Source organism: Nipponia nippon, unplaced genomic scaffold, assembly GCF_047370975.1.
Source record: "Nipponia nippon isolate SJK-2023a ecotype South Korea unplaced genomic scaffold, ASM4737097v1 scaffold_24, whole genome shotgun sequence".
Taxonomy (NCBI): domain Eukaryota; kingdom Metazoa; phylum Chordata; class Aves; order Pelecaniformes; family Threskiornithidae; genus Nipponia; species Nipponia nippon.
In genome coordinates this window covers 2,085,947-2,107,721 of record NW_028262341.1, presented here as the reverse complement: position 1 = coordinate 2,107,721, position 21,775 = coordinate 2,085,947, and the positions used below count along the sequence as shown (strand labels likewise).

The 21,775-nt window shown below is 36.2% G+C and overlaps 1 protein-coding gene across 3 annotated transcripts in view; it reads left to right on the top strand.

The window, feature by feature from the left end:
• The window catches only part of EDIL3 (EGF like and discoidin domains 3), a 255,708-nt gene that overhangs the window by 115,512 nt on the left and 118,421 nt on the right, over positions 1-21,775 (top strand). For 2 of the 3 annotated variants that reach the window (XM_087761554.1, XM_087761553.1), the window contains one exon: positions 11,437-11,565. The exons of the other annotated variant lie outside the window; for it this stretch is intronic. In XM_087761554.1, coding sequence (XP_087617680.1) covers positions 11,437-11,565 — 129 coding nt within the window. The remainder of the gene's footprint in view (positions 1-11,436; positions 11,566-21,775) is intronic. 3 annotated transcript variants of the gene reach the window in all.

Below are 21,775 nucleotides of genomic sequence, written 5' to 3'. Positions count from 1 at the left end.
TGTGTATTCTTTTGAAGCCTTTACTACTGCAATCAAAATTCATTTCATTTTTTTCCCACTGTAAGTCTTTTAGATAAACAGTATTTTACTTTAGAACATGACTGTCCATTATTAGGCTTAAAGAAAGAATGACATGTAGTATTCAGCTATCTTCTGCTGTATTGTGTAATCTTATCTATACAACTGTAGTGTTTCAAAATATTATTTTGGAAACAACTATTGTTTTCTCTTTTTTTGCACTTATATAAAATTGTTGACTTCAGTAGTACTCTGAGTAAATACTATGTGACTTCCAAATTGTGGCAAAAATATTTACGTAAGATCAACAGTACTGTAATGTAATAACGGCCAAATGAAAATTATCGGTATGACTAGAGACAAGTAAAAGAGTGGAAGCTTTCACAGTCCAGTCCAGAAGTGTATATTTATTAGTTATTCAAGACACAACTTCCACTGGCTGCCATGGGAGTTGTGGTTGTATGACAACTGTTCTGATAAAAATAACAATTATGAAAATGTAACATGCTCCCATGAATGTCTAGTTGTCTATTACTAAAAACTGTTAAAATGAATTGTTCCTTTATATACTTTAGAAGTTATTTGAATTGTGTCAAATAAGCTGAGAAAAGACTTGGAGTTCATGAATTTTTATTGAAATGGCTAGCTACAATAAAGACACCATAGCCCAAGATGAAAAAGGTCTGGATATAGATTTATATATTCAATTTCCCTGCACTACCATATTTTAACATTTACTTGCAAAGCATGAATTAACACTCTGCAGCAATATTACAAGTCTGTGCTACAGTTATTCATGAATTTCATTAGTTTCAAGCTTTCTACAGTATTCTGTCCTGTTAAAACTGCAGAACAGTATTTATTTATTAATATACACTAAGGGAAAGGGTGATAATATTTCAATATCTGATTCTCAATCTTTCCATACCAACTTGGAATTTCTCAACTTTCTTTTTTTAATCCAGCCTCCTAGATGAGAAAATAATTCTAATAATTTTCTCTGCAAAACAGTAATACTGGATGTTTTTTGAAACAAAATACAAATCAGTCATCCTGTCAGGTCAGTATTCTGCTTTAGCCTCTCTTGAGCAGGGACAGAAGGTACAATGTAATGTATTTGTCATCAAGTCTTGTTCTATCTAAATTTTTGGTAGCAGAATACAGGCAATATGTTGCAACCTCTTAAGAAATTCCAAATAAAGAATTTGCTTCAAACTGTTTAAGTCACATAGCTAGGTGAAAGTACGCATTACATTAGTAAAGTAGTGGGTTTGTTTTCATAGCATATCTTATTGGTTTTATTCTTTGTCATTCAGAACCTAACTGCAACATCCACATTTTTCAAGCAGACAATGATTCCATCAACAGATGAGTAAGATTATAGATTCCCTTTCAGGAACCAGATCCAGCTACCAATTAGACTAGTTTAGAAAGAGGATATTAACATGCACTCAGGTCGTCTGTCCTAAGGTGAGGGGAAGTTTATTATGTCTAGTTCATGCCCTGACCTTTTGAAGTCACTCAGATGAATATGGCCATCATTATGCCTGTGCACATATCTGTGGACCTTGCAAACCAGAGGAAATTTGGATGTATCTGACAAGCTACCCGTGCCACAGCTGAGGGTGGACACCAGAAAAGAGTGTGTGGCTCCAGAGGAAGTCTGCTGTGCCATTCCCTAAAAGAATGTGTTTGTGTCTCGGGAGTGCTGCAGCTCGTGCCCCAGCCCTTGCACAAGGCTCCGCTGAAGGCAAAATTCACCTATGCAGAGAACTTTACTTGAACAACAATAATGACACGCATTGTGTGTAATAACACAAAAAGGAATTTTAAGTTGAAGAATTGTTTATCAGAAAAGACTAATCTCTAGTATTGCTGTGCAGGAATTATTGCCATTACCCACCAAAATAGGCCAGTATTTTCATCTATGTACAACTAACTGTATGTGAATCACATTAATCAAGAGCAATTAATTTGTATTTGTGTTGTGACTGTAGCTAGTGCAAAGGAAGCAGACGTACACTGATTCTACTGTGTATCTTAAAAACTGAAGGCACATAACTGCAAACATGCATTGTGATTTTGACATGGGATGGTTATGCAGTGTGTGGTTTTCTGAGTTGGTGAGAGGCCAATATGAAGCAGGAATGGGGTATGAGGAGAAAAGAGAATGATGATCTAGCTAAGAAGGGAGTAAGAGTTGGGGAATAGGGACAGGATCTGGAATTCAAAAGGATTCAGAGTAAGGTACATGAAATCAGAAGCCTTTGATGACAGCTGGAAAAAAATGAAAAGAGGAAAGGATATATTTCCTCTGCCCTGCATCCTAAGGGAAATAAGTGACTGGAGTGTAAGTCTTGTCTATTTCCCTTGGTTTCTGCTGTGGACATCTTTAAGCCTTTTTGGACTATGTATATTTCACATTTAGTAATTCTCTTTCATCACTTCTTAATAATATTTCATGTCCTAAGGATAACCACCCTCTGAGATTCTCTTCTGCTGTTTCCGTGTCATTAATGTGACACTAGTAATTAGGACGTGACTCATACAAATATGAGTAGCATAAGTTTAGGCTGTTGCATTTTTTAGTTCCCACTAGAATGCTCAGCAAGAGGACTAACTCGATTTTAATCTATTTGCTGTTATAATTAAGGTTCACATAATCTTTTCAGGTTTTTTGCATTTTCCAGTTGTTAGTGGAACATGACAAAAAAAGGTGAGAGGTACTGATCACTGGCAGTTTAAAGTGCAATGAAACAATGAAAACTGACATCTTCATATATGATGACAAGAATTACGATGATAAAAATAACACCGTTGCACAGAAATCCCAACTGGCAGTAAGGTTCTGTGTTAGGTACCAAACTATGTATAGTTTCCTTATGGCTGAGTATATTTTACTTAAGCAACAGACCAATGCAGTAAATACAGAGATAGATTTGTTTCAACTATATAGAGAATGGATTTGGAGAGTTTGTTTTAATGTAGAACCTGTAGACATTAGTGTTGTCAGAACTGCACTTTAGAGCTGAACCTTTAGAACATTCCAATCTATAATAATTCTCTGAATATTTTAGCCTACAAAATTCTTCAAATCTTTGCAGTCATCCAGCAAAATTTATACAAAATACAAGATTCTCTGTGTTTGCAAAGGTTTTTCTGTTTGATGTGAACCAGAATCAACTGAAAAAGATTTGGAAAATATTTGTAACATAGGTTGGAAAATTAATCTGGATTTAACGATGATACAAAGTAAATCACAAAAATGGAGTGTAGCAACCAAGCCCCCGTCTTGGGTCAGCAGGAGTGGGAGAAGTGAGTGACAGAAACAGTATCATCTAGGGAAAAAATAACAATGCTGCTGACTGAGTATAAAGTTAGAGGAAGAGAAGGAAAAGGGCCTCAACCTGGGTTTTCTGAAAACAAAGCAGGTATTCTTTGGGAAGATAAAACCCTCCTGTGAAAGCTCATGCAGAGATGCAGAACAAGTCTCACATTAACTTGCTACAGTAGGTTTATGAGATAGGTAACTGGTGGAGGAAGTATACTGTGTGCTTGATTCAGAAACACACTGTAGGTGACGAAGGGTATAAAGAGCTGAAAAACAGTATTGAAAATGAGGAAAGAAAGTTCTCAGGCTTGGAGGCTGAGGAGTATGAGGAGAAATAATGAGAGAGAACTTGGGGAAAATGTCTTGTAATGCATTGAACACTTTCTCCAGCTTTTGGAGCATTTTCAGGTCTCACCCTGTGTAGTATTTTGCCTAGGACACTGACCACACCTCAAATTTGGGTATAATCTGTCATTCTCAGTTGATGGAAGCGTTAGGTGAGAAGCTTAAGACTATTAAGGAAAGGCACTGTATGGCCATCAAGTTTAAATAGCATCTTGTCAGAAAATATTCTAGTTATTTAGTTAAAAAATGGTTGGGAGATGGCTGGACAATCAGTTTAAATTTCTTTTCTGTAATAGAAATCCACAGAATAGCATTAGAGGGAAATGTGAAGAAATTACCTAAAGCATTTTGCACTCAAGGGGTGAACCTTAGCTTTTGCTGCATCCAGATGGAGACACCTTGATCATTATAATCAGCACGCTCCATTTGCTGCATTAAAAACAAGATAAATATTTAATCACAGTGCAATTAAGTCTGGATCAGTGCCATTAGTTTATAATGAATATATAGTTAGATAGAATCCAATACAGTACAAATTCACTTATGAACCAGGCTTAACAGATTTATTTTTTTTTAAAGCTGATATTTTGAGAATGTTAATGAGATGAAGGTGTGTGTAACTGCTAATTATTTTTACTACTTTTATGCATTAACTGGAATAACATATAGCAATCAGTTAATATTGTCAATATTCCACATAGACTGTGAATGATGTTCTGAAATGCCTATTCTTTTCAGGTTAAAATCACCCAACAAATAGCAAGCTGTAAGTTTGTTAAATATTTGTTGATACAAAATTCATTTGTATCATAACAGTAAAATAGAATCAACAGTGGCAAATTCCAAAAGGAAATCATATGAAGTATACTGATCTGTAGGAGCTATTGTGTTTTTTTTTTTTTTCCTTTGTTTTACAAATATTCAAGTATGCTGGGCAAGCAAGAATTTCTTATTACACTTTGGAAGACTTGAAGGATGAGGTAGTTAAAAATGCATCAATTTCGACCTCCGTGGGTTTTAGTTAAATAGAGAGACTCCTTTATTTTCTTTGAGCCATGTCATGATGCACGAGTATAACGGGAGTTGGGCCCTAAAGTGTTTAGATATTTATGTAAATTTTCAACCCAGAATTACTTTTAAGGGCAAAAAAAAAAAATATCTGTGCATAAGAAAGAGCAAATACTAGACTACAATGTATTCATTCATTACTGAAGATGCTTCATACGTAAGTGGCAGAATGAGCACATTGACTAGAAGAAGCCATTTTCATGATTACAGCCCCTTCTGGCAGAAGGTCAATAGCACATCTGCTGGGAACACTTTTTTCCAATGTCCTCAAAACCATGCACTGCAAAGCAGGCAGCTGAAATCTAGCTGTAGTTTCAGACAGTGAACAAACATGCTCTTCTTCGGACCCAGCTACATCAAGAGTGTTCTTGGGAAACAGTAGTTTTCTTCTAAATACAGGTAAAGTCTACAAAATACTTGAGCAGAAGCTTAGTCTTAACCACAAAGGTGGTGCACGGGCTCAAAATACCTGTACTAGTGAGACCTAACTCCCTATACTGTGTTGCCAGAATGGATGTCATACTTGTGTGTTTGAACCTATAGATAGGCTGAGACATAAGTATGCATTTTGGTATGATTTAATGATCCCGCAGAACTCGCAGATGAAGGATCATTTCTGTCAAGTTGTTAAAATGGTCTCTGAAGTGTCACGACTCCCACACAGACACGCAGCAGGGGGCATTTAAAACCAGCTTCTGTGTCAGGTAAGCCTTGCGCAATTGTATTAGATTAATAGGCAAAGTAGTAAATGTGAGGAAAATCAGAGACTCTGAAAAGCTTTTGCTATATTCTTGCTCTTTCTGTGCAATAAAGCAGTTTTATGTCAGAACCAGTAGGGACTTTCCTCCTGGTTTTGAATGCTCATTTGTGTGTCTCTGTGGAAGACAGTCTCTTTTGAATAGGATTATGTTATATTTTGGATTTGTGTCTGCCAAACTTTGAAATCTATAAGCTCACATTTGAAGGGGCACACCTTCCAAAAATCCATTTGAGTTTTTAAAAGTATAATGAGGAAAGAAAAAGGTCAATATACATCTGACAAAGAGGTGGTCTGTCATTTGTACATATATAGGTGATATAAACATAATTTTTAACTGTGTGGAGAAAACATATATTAGTGAGAAAAGAATGTCAAATATAAAGATTCAGAGATTCAGCTCATCTCATATATTTGTAAGATATTTAATGCAGATTTTTAATTATTGCCACTGCAGGATTCTTCAGCTTTCTTCTCAGGTTGCAGGAACTTATGAGCAACAGGGACAGGGTGTCGGATTACCTGGACACGGAGTCTAATTCAGTGTGATAATCCTTAACTTCTTCATCATGGGAAGCTTGTGCCATTCTGCTAGCTCCAGCAGCAAGGAGATTAATTCTTCTCTTCCCATAAAGATGAAAGAAATCATATGTGCCACTGGCTTCTTTTACACATATTCGTTTCAAAATATAAGAGCTCTTGCTAAGTGAGCTCTTTCACAGCTTATTTTGAAGACTTTGCTTTGGCAGAGGAAGCATCTAAAGTATTATGTATTATCAAAACATAGATGGGGGGAAGACTTCAAACTGCTGATGTTAAAACTGTGTGAGAGATCTCTGATGAAGATTTCAACTTACCAGAGGGAAAAAAAAAAAAACAACTATTTGACTGGCATTCATGTAGGGCCAAGGGGAACTTAAGAAAAAGTAGTGATATGAAGGCAAGCAGCCAGAGAGTATTTTTCTTTTACAATGAAATGTAAAATCATTTTATACTTTTTATTAGTTTGATGATAATGCCAATATTTGTTTTGATGGGATTTGAAGCTTACTATATCATCAGAGTAACATTATCTATTAGTCCTACTTCAGTAATATTCCACAAAATAAATGAAGCAATTAGCTTTGTAGCTAACAGTGTCTTCATCTTGATGGATATCAAGGTCAATATCTAATTTAGTATTTTTCTTTAAAGTTGCATTATTTCTACATGAAGAGAAGATGGATAGATAGATAGATACCATCAAAAGTGTTAACATTTGTATTGCATTGCCTTTAGTTTTACTTTTTTTCAATGTGATTATTTGGCATGTGTCACTCCATCAGAGTATATTTTTCTTTTTTTTTCTCTTTACTTTTTTCATATTCCTCATTTAATCTTTTCTTAGTAAGAAATTATGTGTTTTGATTTTTATCATCTTCCTGTTCTAGCACAGCAGCAAGCACACTTTTGAGTAAGGGGAATTGGACTTTGAGGAAGATGTGACTGATGTAGAGTTCTTGTACTTCAAAGTTGGCCTTTGTCACATTTTTAAGAAGTCCTAGGTAAAGATTTATCATAAAAATATCTGGCAAAGCATCTGTAGACTTCTTGATAATACACTTCAGTGCATCGTACAAAATCTTGTACGTGTTCATTGTGCTGCTGACCATCTGCACAGCCTGTCCTTTCAGACAGGCTCTCTGTCTGTCCTTGACGAAGTTTGCACTGGTGCTCCAAATGAACTTGTGTACAGCTCTTGCTGTCCTCAGCTGGGTAAGGAGTGGGAGAGCTGCAGTGCTTCATCAGCAATGCACTGGAAACATAATATTTTTCTTTTTTTTCTTAAATTCTAATGCATCCTGGACACTTGGAGGGGACAGTAATTAGTGTCATACCTCACATGTACGGATACAGACCTAAGCAGATGAAAAGCCTTGACAGAGACTAGAGTTAGTCTACCATTAGAGTAACTCTACCAACCTCTTCTCAGGAAGGACACTGTGTGGGCATCAGACCTTCAGCATCAGCCCTCTTGCTCTTCAGATCCCTTCCCATTGCACTGTGTAGCTTGCTCATGCAGATACAGCCAGTCTGTAGTAAAACTAAATAATTGAAATGAGAACAATCAGAATTTTAGGTAATGACAATCACATACACATATTTAAATGTGCTTTATAATTGTCAATGTTTCTAGGCTTTTTTTGTTTTTTTATTTGTTTGTTTTCTTCTCAAAAATAGAAGATCATGGGAAAAAAAGAAGCCCAAAATAAGACTAGGCGTTTTAAAAAATACATTTCCTCCAGACTGTCAGGGGAAAAATGTAGAAAGTTATTTGGACATTTCTTTCTAATATTTCAAAAGAATTTGAATATCCTATAAGACAAAATGAAGTAACAGAAGTAACAGTTTTCCTAAATAGGCTAATTCACTCTTTGTGTATATTATCATTGTCAGAAATTACATTCTTATTGGTGAAATGATGCTTTCCTTGCTTTCCTGGCTTTTCTTGCTATAGATAAACTAATGGTTTCTCTCAAATATGTAATTGCCACTTCAGTATTGCGTTATAAAAGATTTTATTTTTATGAAGTTTTAATTGACTGTACTTATCACAGAAGAAAACAAATAGCATGGTTCCGCCTTGACCCCTTTGCACCTTTACATAGGATGCATTTATTTGATTCATCCATCTATAAAATCTCAGAGATTTTAGTAGAAGCATCTATAAAAATTTAAAACCTGGTATGCTTTAAGTTAACTTTCAATATTTTTTCAAAAACAGCATGGGATTTCAATTGAATAACAGAATGATATATTTTGGACTATACTTATTATGCTGGCTAATACCACTGGAACTACACAAAGAAGGACTCAAAAGAGCAGCAAAGTGAATAGATCTATTACTTTCAGTGCACAATTAATCTTGTTGACATTATTTTATATGAGCATGGATAAAAATGCCTGGAAAGAATACCATTGAATTCCACTGCTCATTAATATTGATCAAATGTTGTTGTTCTCTTTGTGTTGGAAGCAACTTAAAGATTACCTGCAAAAGTATTACTGTGCTATTGATGTAAAAAACCAAATCCCTGAAGTCCACTGTTTTTTCAAAATTAGTTGACAAGTTTGGGTTTTTATTTTTTTGGTAAAGAAGGATGTTTTTGAACTTGCTGCTATAGATCTGAGTAACCAAGAATATTAATCAGATTGTCAGGGAATTAATTATCCAGCATTCAATACAATGTTATTTAAAAGCCTATACATCCCTATGGAAGTTAATTGGGACCTCTCATCATCTGGCAGCAGTGCCTAGATCTTAGATACCATTTTTGATACTTAAATGGAATTATGGCATGATTAGGGCCCAGATCCTTCAAGACACTCAAACCTGCATAACTTGCATCAGGGATCCTGTAGACTCAGTAAAGAAAAAGAATCATATGCTTGAAGGTTCATGCAATTTAAATATCCTGAAGATGTGTGAACTCAGAGTATGGTCCTCTGCAGGATTAGGAGAAACAAGGTATGATCATACAGGCATTTTAAACTTTCAATCATTCATTCTTTTAGAATGCAGATGAGTCTAACCCATGTCCATTATAGGATATGAATGTTAACTAGTGAAAATTAGATTGTTGTGTACTAGTTTCTGTGCATTTAATTAGGATGTTTCATTGCTCTCAAAATAATTTTTGAGCTCTCAGTTTCTATTAACAAAAAAAAAAAAAAAACAAAGCAAAATTACTCAACCTTTAGATTGAAAATATTGCTATTATATGTCTATGACCAAATAACAACTATAATCAGGAAAAAAAAAGTTCATAGTGTTGATGTGGGTTTTTTTTTCAGTAGGAAGGCATCGTAGAAGACTAAAATTAGTTAGAAATACTGGCATGCACCAGTGTATTTATTACCGTGCACCTCAAATGACCTTTTAAGCCTTTGTTCTTTGGACTGATCTGAGAAAATGTAAAATCTAAAGAAAATCAATGAAAGTATGCTGAACATGTGCTTAACAAGCCATATGGAGAAAGCAGCAAGCAAAATGAGAAAGTAATTATTGAAAGATTTATTGTTCTTGGAAGATTAGAGATCCACTTGCATAGAAATAATTAACATGTGAGGCTACCTGCAGGTACTCCCCAAACTGCAGCACTATGATAGAGACTTGAAAAAAAATACACAGCTCATATTCATTTGGAGACCAAAAGTGCAAATTATTAAACAAATTTCTTCCCAAAATATTACAGAGGAGAAATAACATGAACAGAAGCTGAGATACTTGAAAGCCATGAGTCTTCCTAAACCTGTTAAAGAGTGATATACATTGTCTGGAATTAAGAATGCAGTGTACCATCACCTTTTAAGTGTAATGCAGAGTGTGGATGGGGAAAGGCAAAAAAGGCAACAGCCGGTATCCCCCATTTCATATTCATGATTTTTGCCTTTTTTTACTACTAATTACATTTAGAATAAGCTGCTATATATTCATGTCTTTTATTTATTGGGGTCAGTGAGACATATCCCATGTTTAATGGGATACGCGCACAAGCGTAATTTCTGCAGGATTGTGTCCTGGAATAGGCTAATGACGTAAGTTGTAATAGAAATGTGTACATAGATAGTTTCTCATATTGCTATAACCAGATGGGCAATTATAACTGAGGCATGTTTTCTGACATCCTTGTCATTCTTATGAATAATTTTTATCTTTTGCAAATTAATATTTTCTTAGAGAGTGCAGTTTTCACTAACGTGACGTTCTGAATGAATGCTGTTGCTGTGAAAATCTGTAAAACCTTAGGTTTGTAATTGAAAACACAAACTAACAGGCAGACCCTCAGAAACTTTACTCTTATAGCTCTTCTAAGTTTAAATCATTCAATTCCCAGTGCTGATTGTCAGTAAATTATGTTGTGGAAAGAAGTTCTTTTCCGATTCTTTTCTTTAATGCAATTTTAAGTGGGTGAATAATTATGACATTGCATTTCAATAAGCAAAGATTAACACCTTTCTGTGTATGTGGCAAATGTTGCAAATAACATACCTTATATTGCATTCACAAATCTTTTCCCACAAAAACTTGCACATGAGGCTTTCCAGTCAATGATTACCAGTTCTTTAAAGTGAGGTTGGAAAAAAAATGCTAAAGTGTTTTCTTCTGGTAGGATGTGTGTTACAGGTAGTATTAGTAGGATAATAAGATGTAAAAGGCTTTTAACATGTGCCGTTAAATGATTAAACTTTAGACCTCAGTTCAAAAGATGCTGTTATTTAAAGATAAGTATAGTCATTGCAAACCTAACAAATTAGATTTCACTGCTGAAATTTTAGGTATCCTAGCATGTGGTTAGTTGGGAAAAAAAAATTTAGTCAGAGGACCTTTTTTAAATCAGCTTGAAGTGGATATGCTAAAAACGCACTCAGTGGAAAAGGAGTAGTTGCTTTAGTAGCTGCTAACTGTTGGCCCACATAGTCACATATTCAGAAAGTCACCGAAAACCATAGCAAAGATCTCCTCAAACTACTAACTTGACATGTAGTGATTATTCAGGGATATTGTACATGTCATCCTGTACATGATAGGCACGTTTGATTAATACATGTTTCCTCAGTGGTATAAAACTTAGAATGCCTGTTATCTTTAATAGGAGAGCAAGATTTAGCTTCTCTGTCTCCTGTCTTCTCTTACATTAAAAAATAATGTTGTGATTAATGAGTAGTGACATGCTTCATATTTTTTCTTGTTCATAAAAATCTGTGCTGGCAAGTAATCTGAACTAAGTGAAGGGTATATTTTAGCGGGTTAGTGGAATATGAAGGTCTACATAAGGGATTTTATTTCTTTAATGAACGCATATAAATGACTGAAATTATTATGGTAGTTATTATGTGTATATATATACTTGTCTTTTTTTTCCCCTTCTCTCAGGACCCTGCCTTCCTAACCCATGTCATAATGGCGGGATATGTGAAATTAGTGAAGCGTACCGAGGCGACACATTCATAGGATATGTTTGTAAATGTCCAGAGGGATTTAATGGGATTCACTGCCAGCACAGTAAGTTCCACATGGTAACTTTTATTGTATTTATAGATAGGAGCCTTTTTATTGCTTGCAGTGTTGAGGATTAATATCGGATCTGGTTTTCTGAAGTATACCAGACTTTGGCCTTTATATTATGAGCAAGCTAATAATACTGCATACTACTGCTACCTTCAGAAAATGACGTTACTTCCAACTTACTGGACACAACAGTGCATAATTTGCTATGCATATTCTAGAGCATGGTAAGGAAAGGTAACCACGTTTAGCATGGATTTAATGGAAAAGCATATTTGAAATAGTAGGGATATCTTCTTATCTTGGAATTGTTTGTGGGTTTGTTTTGATTAATGCTAGACAAAAGTGCAAAGAATAACTGAAAATAAATCTGTGAATAAACGCATCTTCTAGAGCTTTCTTTACTTATGCATTTATAAATTATGAAGAAATGTTTTGAATCACAATACTTAAATTCAAGGGTAGAAGTTACACACTTAAATCAGATGTACATTTAATCCTATTTAAAATACAGTATTTGGACCTCTTTCTAATCATTAGAATTTATTGGAAGAGTTTTTCCTGATTTCAGGTCAGATAGGGAACAGCAGGTCAGTATGCTAGTCTTAGAGGGTGTAGCTACAGAACTGACAAGCCATATGGAAAAAAAAAAATCTTGAGATTTCAATAACATCTCATGGAGGGATTATAGTAAGATCTACACTTCACCAACCAAAATTTTAAGCAGATAGATGTGGTATTTTTTGTGCTCATACTGAAAATTACAGGTCCATGTTTCTCCAGTTAATGTGATCAGAAGTTCTGTGTGATCAAAACCAATTAGTAAGAGCTATGCATGTTCATCTGCAAGTGACTGATCAGATTCTAACCTATAAATGTAATCTGTATTATCTATTTGTCACTTAAATAGAAGCTGGTGTTTTTTCATTTGTAAAACTCATTTAGAATAAGTGCTTGCCTAAGGAGAAACTCATGTTCCGAATTTGTGTTTTATTTTGTGCAATAAAGCACTGCACAGTTCTTAAAATCTCATGTTATTGATGTATTTGGAAGCCAACTGTTACTCAGTTAGAAGGTTAAAAACTCAAACAGTCAAGAATCCAGTTCCATTTGCACATAAAAGATAAATCCACTCATTCAAATCAGAGTGAATAAGCACTGAATCCAGTCTACCTTAAGTGCTCCATTTAGATACTTGTCTATAATTTGAAGTGTCAGGAACCAATACAGTCCAGCTCAAATAACTACTTATGTTCATTATATCCCTTATACAGTCAATGGAAAGTGTCTCCAAAGACCTGAATATGGATATTCAATTTCATTAACTTTGGCCACACTCTCTCTCTTAGTTAATTACATAGGTAACGTAGGCTGTCCCACTAACTTAATCTAGTTAAATTATGTGTCTACCTCTTCCACTGGGAACAAGGAAATGTTGGATATTATCCACTCCTTTGGGATCTGTTGTGTCTAGCTCTGATTCTGGGGATGGCTGTCTAGTGGAGCTGACTGCCAGCAACAGTCATACTGACTTTCTTTAGCGTTAATGGTCGTATCATTAAAGCACTCAGTCAAGATTGGGGACTGAGTACATAGTATAATCGTGATGGCAAAGGATAGTCATTGCCAGCGTTTAAACCATATAGCCAGGAGTCTGAGAGTCTCAGTACCAGGAGAGCAGGCAAGATTATGTCTATCTGTAACTCAAGAGTTATGCCAGCTTAAAAATTGTACCTGGGCTAAATTGTGAGTGCAGTACCTTGTGGTTCCTGACCCTGTTCCTTGTACTTGCATGCATTTTACGTAAGTCTGCCACCTAATAAGTGAAGCAAAAGTCATTGGAGAGGGGAAAGACAGGAAGCTGTACCTTCATCTCCATGACTTTTGTGAGGGTACAGGCAGACCGCTTCTGTGTGCCATTGATGTCCAGTCATGTGGAGGAGCTCATGTGAAGGAATCCTCATGTGGCCTAATGTTCTCAGGCACACTCCGTCATGCCTGAGATGGAGAGACCTCCATCTACATGACTGGTAGTCACGTAGTCAATGAGTGATGCATAATGCTTCTCCTTTCATTAAAAGTCAAAGAGGTGACCTTTGTTAAGGATGCAATGAAGTGACTAACACCACAAATTTTCATCAAGCAAAATGCATGCTTAACATGTGATGTCTGGAAAATATCATCTCTTGTTACCTAATTAATGAAAAAAACATACAGTAGTGCATTATGGAGTGATTCATCATAGTTATTGCTGGGTCCCCAGCATCCTTTTAAAAATATTCAGGTATGTAACAATTAGCTAATGATCGTAGCAATCAGCAAAGTGTATTTATGCCAACTTCAAAATAAAGCAGAGCTCTCACATGGGTGATTCAGATTCACTGTGGGGAGACTAGAACACAAGAAGGCAGCTAAAGTGATTTGAGATAAGTTTATGTGAACAGTTACTCTTTGGGGGAGAACGAAATTCAGTCCTTTTCAGATAAACTGATTTAAGATGTGATAATAAATCATATACAATATATAGGTGTTCAGAGGGTTTCTAAGGATGTCAGCTATGAGAAGCAGTGGAGGAGGTCTCTGCAATCAGGAAGAAGTATGGGAATTCCAGTGGTGGACTTAATATATCTCTTTTATATGATATCCCTTTAGCTCAATTCACAAAGTTCCTTTGATACAAATTCCTCTGCTTCATAAAGTTTAACAATTCAATTCTGAACTCACTGTAAATCAATTAAGAAGTCTGTCCAAGTAGTTCCGTCATAACAAAATCAATTAAAATTACCTCATTGCAAGACAGGTATCTTCCTCTAAACTGTTAAGATTTCCAAAAATCACATTATACTTCTCTTGTACAAGGTTTTTTATCTTGGATTTCTTTCATGTCTAATATTCTGTTGCTAAATCAGTTAAGCTAGGTGATTGATTTTGCAGTCGAGATACATTCCCAAAACTGGTATTCTGTCATTCGCATCAACAAACATCCTGCCAGTATTTCTGAGATTCCTTGACCTTCTACCCATGTAAATAATTAATATGTAAATTGTAAAAGAAATCGTTAGCAATTTCACTGATTGTTTATCCTAGATTTATTACAAAACTGATATTAATTGATAATGGTTGTCTGAAAAGATTCTGATTCCCCATTGGCCAAAAAGGAAACAAAGTTTCCTATTTCAGGGCTCATAAACTAACCAATGTTTGGATAGGAAAGTCTACCTCAGGTAGAAACCTGGGCAGGTTTTTGTTGTGATACCCAAGAACAATAGGTTCTTTAAATATTCCTCTGTTATTTAAGAGGCATTTACTTATCTGCTTGGTATGAAGATTCTTCCCAAACCCTGTCTAGGTTGCAGTTTGTCGTGCTATTAATGTATGGCAATCTGGCTTTCAAATGTACTATTGACAGTATCTAGCAACAAGGAGAGAGGAGTTGCTTGCAAGAACTACCTTGAGGCAAGGCAAGTGTCCCTGCGGTCTTACTACACTGAGAAAGCAGCTCTTCCAGAGAGTGACTTAGAGCACTTAAATTCCTGAAAATAGCATACAACTCATGCCCAGGAAGACTAGGTGTACCCTGTGGCGGTGATGCTCATTTGTAAGAGCAGGAAATAATTTTATTCCTTCAGGATCAGTTTGACTGAAAGCTATGTAAATACATGGCCTTGTCATTCACCAGAAAGAAGCATATAATCATTGGGTGCATTATAATTCCCTTTTCTTTAACCATGGACTTCAAGAAAGTCAGTTTTCTGAAATCTTTCTGGCTTTTATTGGAAAAAGCCTACTGCTATTCATGAACCAGCATCCATTGTTAAACCATTATCAACCTCACTAATCACTCTTCATATGATAGATGAAAATGCTGGACAAATAATTGCTGTTCAGGTAATTAATTCCTTCATCTATAGATAGAGGGATTACACTGTCACCTATTAAAACAGCCTAGAAATACAGTTCTGCACAACAGGTCGAAATCCATGGAAATACCCAGAAAACTGAAATGGACAGTTTTTCCACCAAAAAAAATTCTGTAACATTGCGAGATATAGACAATGTGCATCATTGTCATTATCAGATAGAGATTGCCTGCTGAAAAAATAGGAAATTGAGGCATTAGTAACAATATATGTCAAAGTGCCACTCAACTAACTGAAATGACACAGAGATCCAACCAGAAACAATCAAGTTTGAAACAATAAAGCGTTCAGATTTAAGGGTTTGATTTGGATGTGGTTTGATATTCTGAGGATCATTAACCCTGTCAGCCATAACTAAATGCCTTGCACTCCAAGAAGAATAAAAGTTATCAAACACATTTAATAATGTAAGCAAGCCTTCCCAGTGTTTGTATAGAGTTTTCTGCTTTCTACCTCCCTGTCATAGATGGTCTGTGGTATTCACATCTGCTACATTAATGTATTGGGAAACTGCACAGATGTGGGCCATCTGGCAGAGCATCAGCTCACATTTTGATGTATGTTGAGGCGTCATCCGAACTACCAGTGGCTTTTAGTGTGGACCTGCAACTGGAACGACCAGTAGCCATGCATTTCTGGCCAGTTGAGATGATGCATAATCTACAGCTTCAGCTCCACCAGCAACTTCAAATCCTAGTAACTTTTCCAGTTACTAGGAAGAAATATATATGAGGAAGCTGTAGAACATCCCGTGGCATCGATTTTGTCTGTTACAATGAGCGAGTGCTTTTGCTAAACCATTCCTGGCTGCAGTTTGGTGGTAGAGCACTCCAGAAACCATTCATCACAGGTGGTTTTCATGTAGTTGTCTTGTTTTGGAGGCTAAACCTGATTGTATCTTGCCAAGACGCAGCTGGTTCCAAGCCAGCAGGCCCCCTAGGCAAGTAGGCAAATTTAGTGTACTAAGGTAGATACAGTTGCACCATACCAAACATTCATCTCATGCTTCTGCTGATGAACACTTACTAGGGCTTCTCCTTTAATATCTGTCTGGGCTTGGGGAGTTCTAAATCTAATCCAGGTGTTCCTTTTTATTTTGTGTATGGGGCTCATTGTAAATAGCTGTATGCATAGCTTTAACAAATTACGCTAGCAATAAGTTATACAATGCAGTAACAATAAGCTATATGTAGTGTAGTAGTAGTAAATTACATATATAAGTATGTCTTAGGGAGCTTATACGTCTAAGCATTGTTGAGCTGAAGTCTGAAAACTATTCCTGTGTCCGATCACTTGCTTAGATAAGCAGATATACAGTTGCTCATTTGGGAATCTTCTAAAATTTTGCTTAATTAAAATGTAAGAGAAAGTGGGTAATTTGGAAGATGTCTAAGAGAGTTCACTAATAAAGAAGAAAAAAAGCAAATAGCCAGTAAAGACTATTGGAAGAAAAGTCAATAAAATATTTTTCCTAAAATGGAAACTGTGCAAGGGAACAAAACGTGGAGCACAAAAATGGCAGAACCACCAGGTGTAGGAGCACAGCAAATGCTAGCCCCATTTGCAGAAGTCCAGGAAAACTTTGTGTGAAACTGCCTGGAAAAACAAATGCTCTAAGGAGGTAAAAAATGGTGGGTTTGCCAGCTGAAAACAGAAAAAGTTTTGACAATGGAACTTCTTACAGCAAATGTGTGGTGAAATTGAACAACAGTGACAACAATTTTTGGGCTATTGGAAGTAGGGGTTTGTTTTCCTTGAAATCCAAATAAATATCTTGGTTAAAGCAGTAGGTGACTGAGATAAGGCTACCTGAAGCCCAGAGAGAAAAAGAATTAAATCTCAGGTAACAGGCCAACACTGGATGCTTCCCAGGAGGGGTCAAGACACCTCCACCATGAAGAGAGGGAGCATAACTTTCCCCCTACTTGAAGATTTTATTTCATTCTGTAATAGCCAGAGATTGGCTTAAAATCCCAGGTAGGAAGCATAATATCCCCTCCAATTTTGTTTCACTCTTGTTAACATTGGCTTATATAGCACTGTTTATTCTTCTCGTTCATACACAATTCCAATAACTTTTTTTTCTTGTTGGATTACTGACCTTAACAACTTCCTGATGCATTCATTTTCATAGTCTAATTATGATGTATATTGAAAAAAATTCCTTTTCAATTTCAAACCTGCTGTCTTTCAGCATCTTTAGATGTTTCTTTGTGTATTATAAGACTAGAAGAAAAGCTTTTGAGTGCCTTCTGTATGCCACTTACTATTTTGCATATATTTGTCATGTTCCCTCTTGTTTTTTCCTATGCAAATAGTTCAAATTTTTTCCTTTTCTGCTTCACATGAGAGTTTTTCCAGGACTTCTAAACAGTTTCTCCATGCCCTTCTCAAAACCCTTTTTGTTCTGTGGTATATTTTACTGCAACAGTGACCTGTACTGAAGACAAATCTGTACTGTTTATTTGGTAGAAGATCCTTACAGTACTTTCTATATTCTTTATGCAGTATTTTGTTGGAAGTTTCTTTTCGATTTTTCCTTTTTTAACCAGAACTGAATGTTGAGCTGAGGCTTTTATTAAGCTGCGTTCTTTGATGCCTAAGTTTGTTTCATGAGATGTTATAGTGGGAGGAAATAGATCTTCCCGATTCCTTTTGGGTTTTATGGGGATATTGAACAGAGGGGTGGATTTCTTATGACCTGTACACTGACTGAACTATACAATGAATGGTACTTTTAAGAAGATGTGTGTTTCTATATTATAAAAGTCACTTAGGTTGTCAATAGCCGTTATAAACATCTTTTGTAGGAGAGTAAATCTCTCTTCCCCTAATTAATGTCTTTCTTAAGGATTAGTATTATTTTACTGTGGAAAGAAATGAATGTTCCAAAAATACATATACTGAATACAATACTGAATTAAAAATGATCTCTTTAAATTCAATAATAGTTATCCCATTGTAATGTCAACATCACACATTCTGTCTTTTATAACATAAATATTATAATATGCCTTTTCAGTGGGTTTCCTCATAATAAGAATAACTGTTTATGTTCCTGAATACATTATACAGAAATACTAGCAATAAGTCTTGCTAATGCTGCATGAAAACACTTTTACAAAAAAACCCACAAAGATTCCTGAATTCAATAGTTAGACTGCTTTTTGGAAAACAATATGTAAATGGTCTTACGTGCCTTTGTGAAATGAGAATGTGGAAGAATATATGGATTATGCTGTTACACTAACTTTGTAACAGATAAATACTGTAAGAAAATGATGAGTAGTTTCAGGACTTAGAAGAGGTTCTTCAGTAACAGACGGGGAACTGGACACCATGATCCATCTGGTGTCTTCCACTCCTACTTTCATGGGTTATTTTTTTTCTTAAGTTATCATACCACAGTTTGGAGTTTATATTTCTTATATATACTGTCTCATGCTTAAACAGATATGGTATTTCAGATAAAGGCATGATGACACACTCATAATTCAAACTTCAGTTTACATCAATAGAAGGTTTTCTATTTTCTAGAGCAGCAACAATGAATTCAGCATCTCTTGATGTGTTATGCTCATTCTTTATCACTTAATACTGCATTATTTCGTGCAGTATTTACTATATAAATATATTTCAGCATTCAAACAAGCAAAAGATGTAATCTAGGACCTCAATGTAATTTTATTTTTTTGTGTTCTCCTTTTTCGGGTTCTCTTTTGTACTTAACAAAAAATACATATTCATTTCAATTCTGTTATGAAAAGTGGTGCAGGATTGTTTTCTTCACTGGGAAAGGTCGTTTCATAATACCTAAATGCTCTTCTTTCCTTCCCTTTTCAGAACTTGAGTTGAGAAAATAAGCATTTCTTACTCCTTTGCTTTCTGTATTTAATTTCCCAAATTCAATATTCTGGTTTGGGCGGTTTTCAAGAAGTATGACGATTGTTCATTTTCTTTTTGTTCAGTCAGCCTTCTCCATGGGAATGCTCTCAGTGCTCTCTTAGTAAGGATTTGGCATAGAAATACTGCAAAGGAAAACAGACTTTAAACAGAGTAACAGTGATTGGAAAACCTAAACTCACATTGTTTGTTAGTGTGGTCCTTTAAATAGCGTTACTGATCCTAACTGATTTCTGTTATTGTAAATTTTTACCTTCACATTTGTCAGTTTGACAAGCAATACACTTTGTGAATGAGCGCGCTTTCCATCGCTTTATATGACTCCATCTTTCTAACAGTCAAAGAATGCTTGTTATTGAGAGCAGTACCCTTGGCTTTCTATACAATCATAAGCCCTTTTCTTAAAGCTTTGAACATGAGTATCTTTGACACATCCTTGAGATTCTAAGTGAGTTACAACAGTGAGCTGTTCCCAGACTGTCACTTACACAAGTTTTCTTCAAGAAAGTGCATCAAGAAGAAACTCTTAAGATGGTGTGTTAATTGCATTATTACACCGGTATGGAATTATTATTGTTGAATGTCTTAATATTTGCTACTCTGACCCAGCAGATGATATAGATCATACAGTCATAGAATCATAGAATGGTTTGCATTGGAAGGGACCTTCAAAGATTATCTAGCCCAAGCCCCCTGCCATAGGCAGGGACACCTTCCACTAGACCAGGCTGATCAAAGCCCCACCCAACCTGGCCTTGAACACTTCCAGGGATGAAGCATCCACAGCTTCTCTGGGCAACCTGTTCCAGTGCCTCACCACCCTCATAGTGAAGAATTTCTTCCTTATATCTAATCCAAATATACCATCTTTCAGTTTAAAGCCATTACCCCTTGTCCTATTCACTACATGCCCTTGTAAAAAGTCCCTCTCTAGCTTTCCTGTGGGCCCCCTTCAGGTACTGGAAGGCTGCTATAAGGTCTCCCTGGAGTCTTCTCTTCTTCAGGCTGAACAACCCCAACTCTCTCAGCCTGCCTTAATACGAGAGGTTCTCCAGCCCTCTGATCATCTTTGTGGCCCTCCTCTGGACTCGCTCCAACAGGTCCATGTCCTTCTTATGTTGGGGGCCCCAGAGCTGAATGCAGTACTCCAGGTAGGGTCTCACAAGAGTGGAACAGAGGGGGAGAATCACCTCCCTTGGCCTGCTGGTCACAGTTCTTTTGATGCAGCCCAGGATATGGTTGGCTTTCTGGGCTGCCATTGCACATTGCTGGCTCATGTCCCCAGTCCTTCTCTGCAGGGCTGCTCTCAATCCATTCATCCCCCAACCTGTATTGATATAAGGCATTGCCCTGACTCAGGTGCAAGACCTTGCGCTTGGCCTTGTTGAACTTCATGCGATTCACATGGGCCCATTCCTCAAGCCTGTCCAGGTCCCTCTTGGATGGTATCCCATCCCTCAAGCACATCAACTGCACCACTTAGCTTGGTGTCCTCTGCAAATTTGCTGAGGGTGCACTGAGTCCCACACGAGAACAATCGATGAACCACATTAGAATTATGGATGGTTAGAGGAAGAACACAGGAAGACTGGAGCTGAACAAAGCATCTGTTCTCTGTTCCTTCTCCTCACTTTTTATGCCCATTTAGGTAGATGCATGAAATTATAAGACAATTTCAGCCTTTGTGATGGTTTAGGATCAACACAGCCATACCACAGCTTTAACCTCAGGATTGCTTTCAGTCTTTGTTGCGCTCACGGATTCATTACAGATATACCAGTACATTTCTGTGAGGAAGATAATGAAGATAAATGAAATCTTGAAATGAAATTTCGTTATTTAATGAGACAAAACTTATCATTTAGAATTTTGTCACACAGTGGCACAGTCTGATCCATCTGTGTAGGAAGCAGCTGTTAGAAAAAAGATGAGTTTTGTAATTTAGATATTTTTCTTGCTTTTTTTTCTTTTTATTGTTCTGCTGCTTTAAGAACTACTGTGCTCAACCATCTGTGTGTGTAGGTGCGTCAAGGATGCAGAATTAAAATATTGAATTTATGTTAGGAACTCATGCTGGCATACGGCTGTGCAGTTCCCTATTACTATATAGAATATTAGTATTTTCATTGTTCATTGAACTAGTTGAAAATTATATGACTGACTTTCACGTTTGGAACTTGAACAATTCACATCACGATTGTTCTAAAAATTAAAGAAAGAAAAAAATTTAGTCATCAGGTGTTATTTTTATACTACAGACCCAGTGAATAGTTTGAAGAAGCCAAAGAAGTTTTAGAAGAACGATCCAGAAATATATTCAGTATTCCAGCTATTCTTTTGAAATTATAAGTACTATTTATTCATGTGGATCCACTTTTGAGATC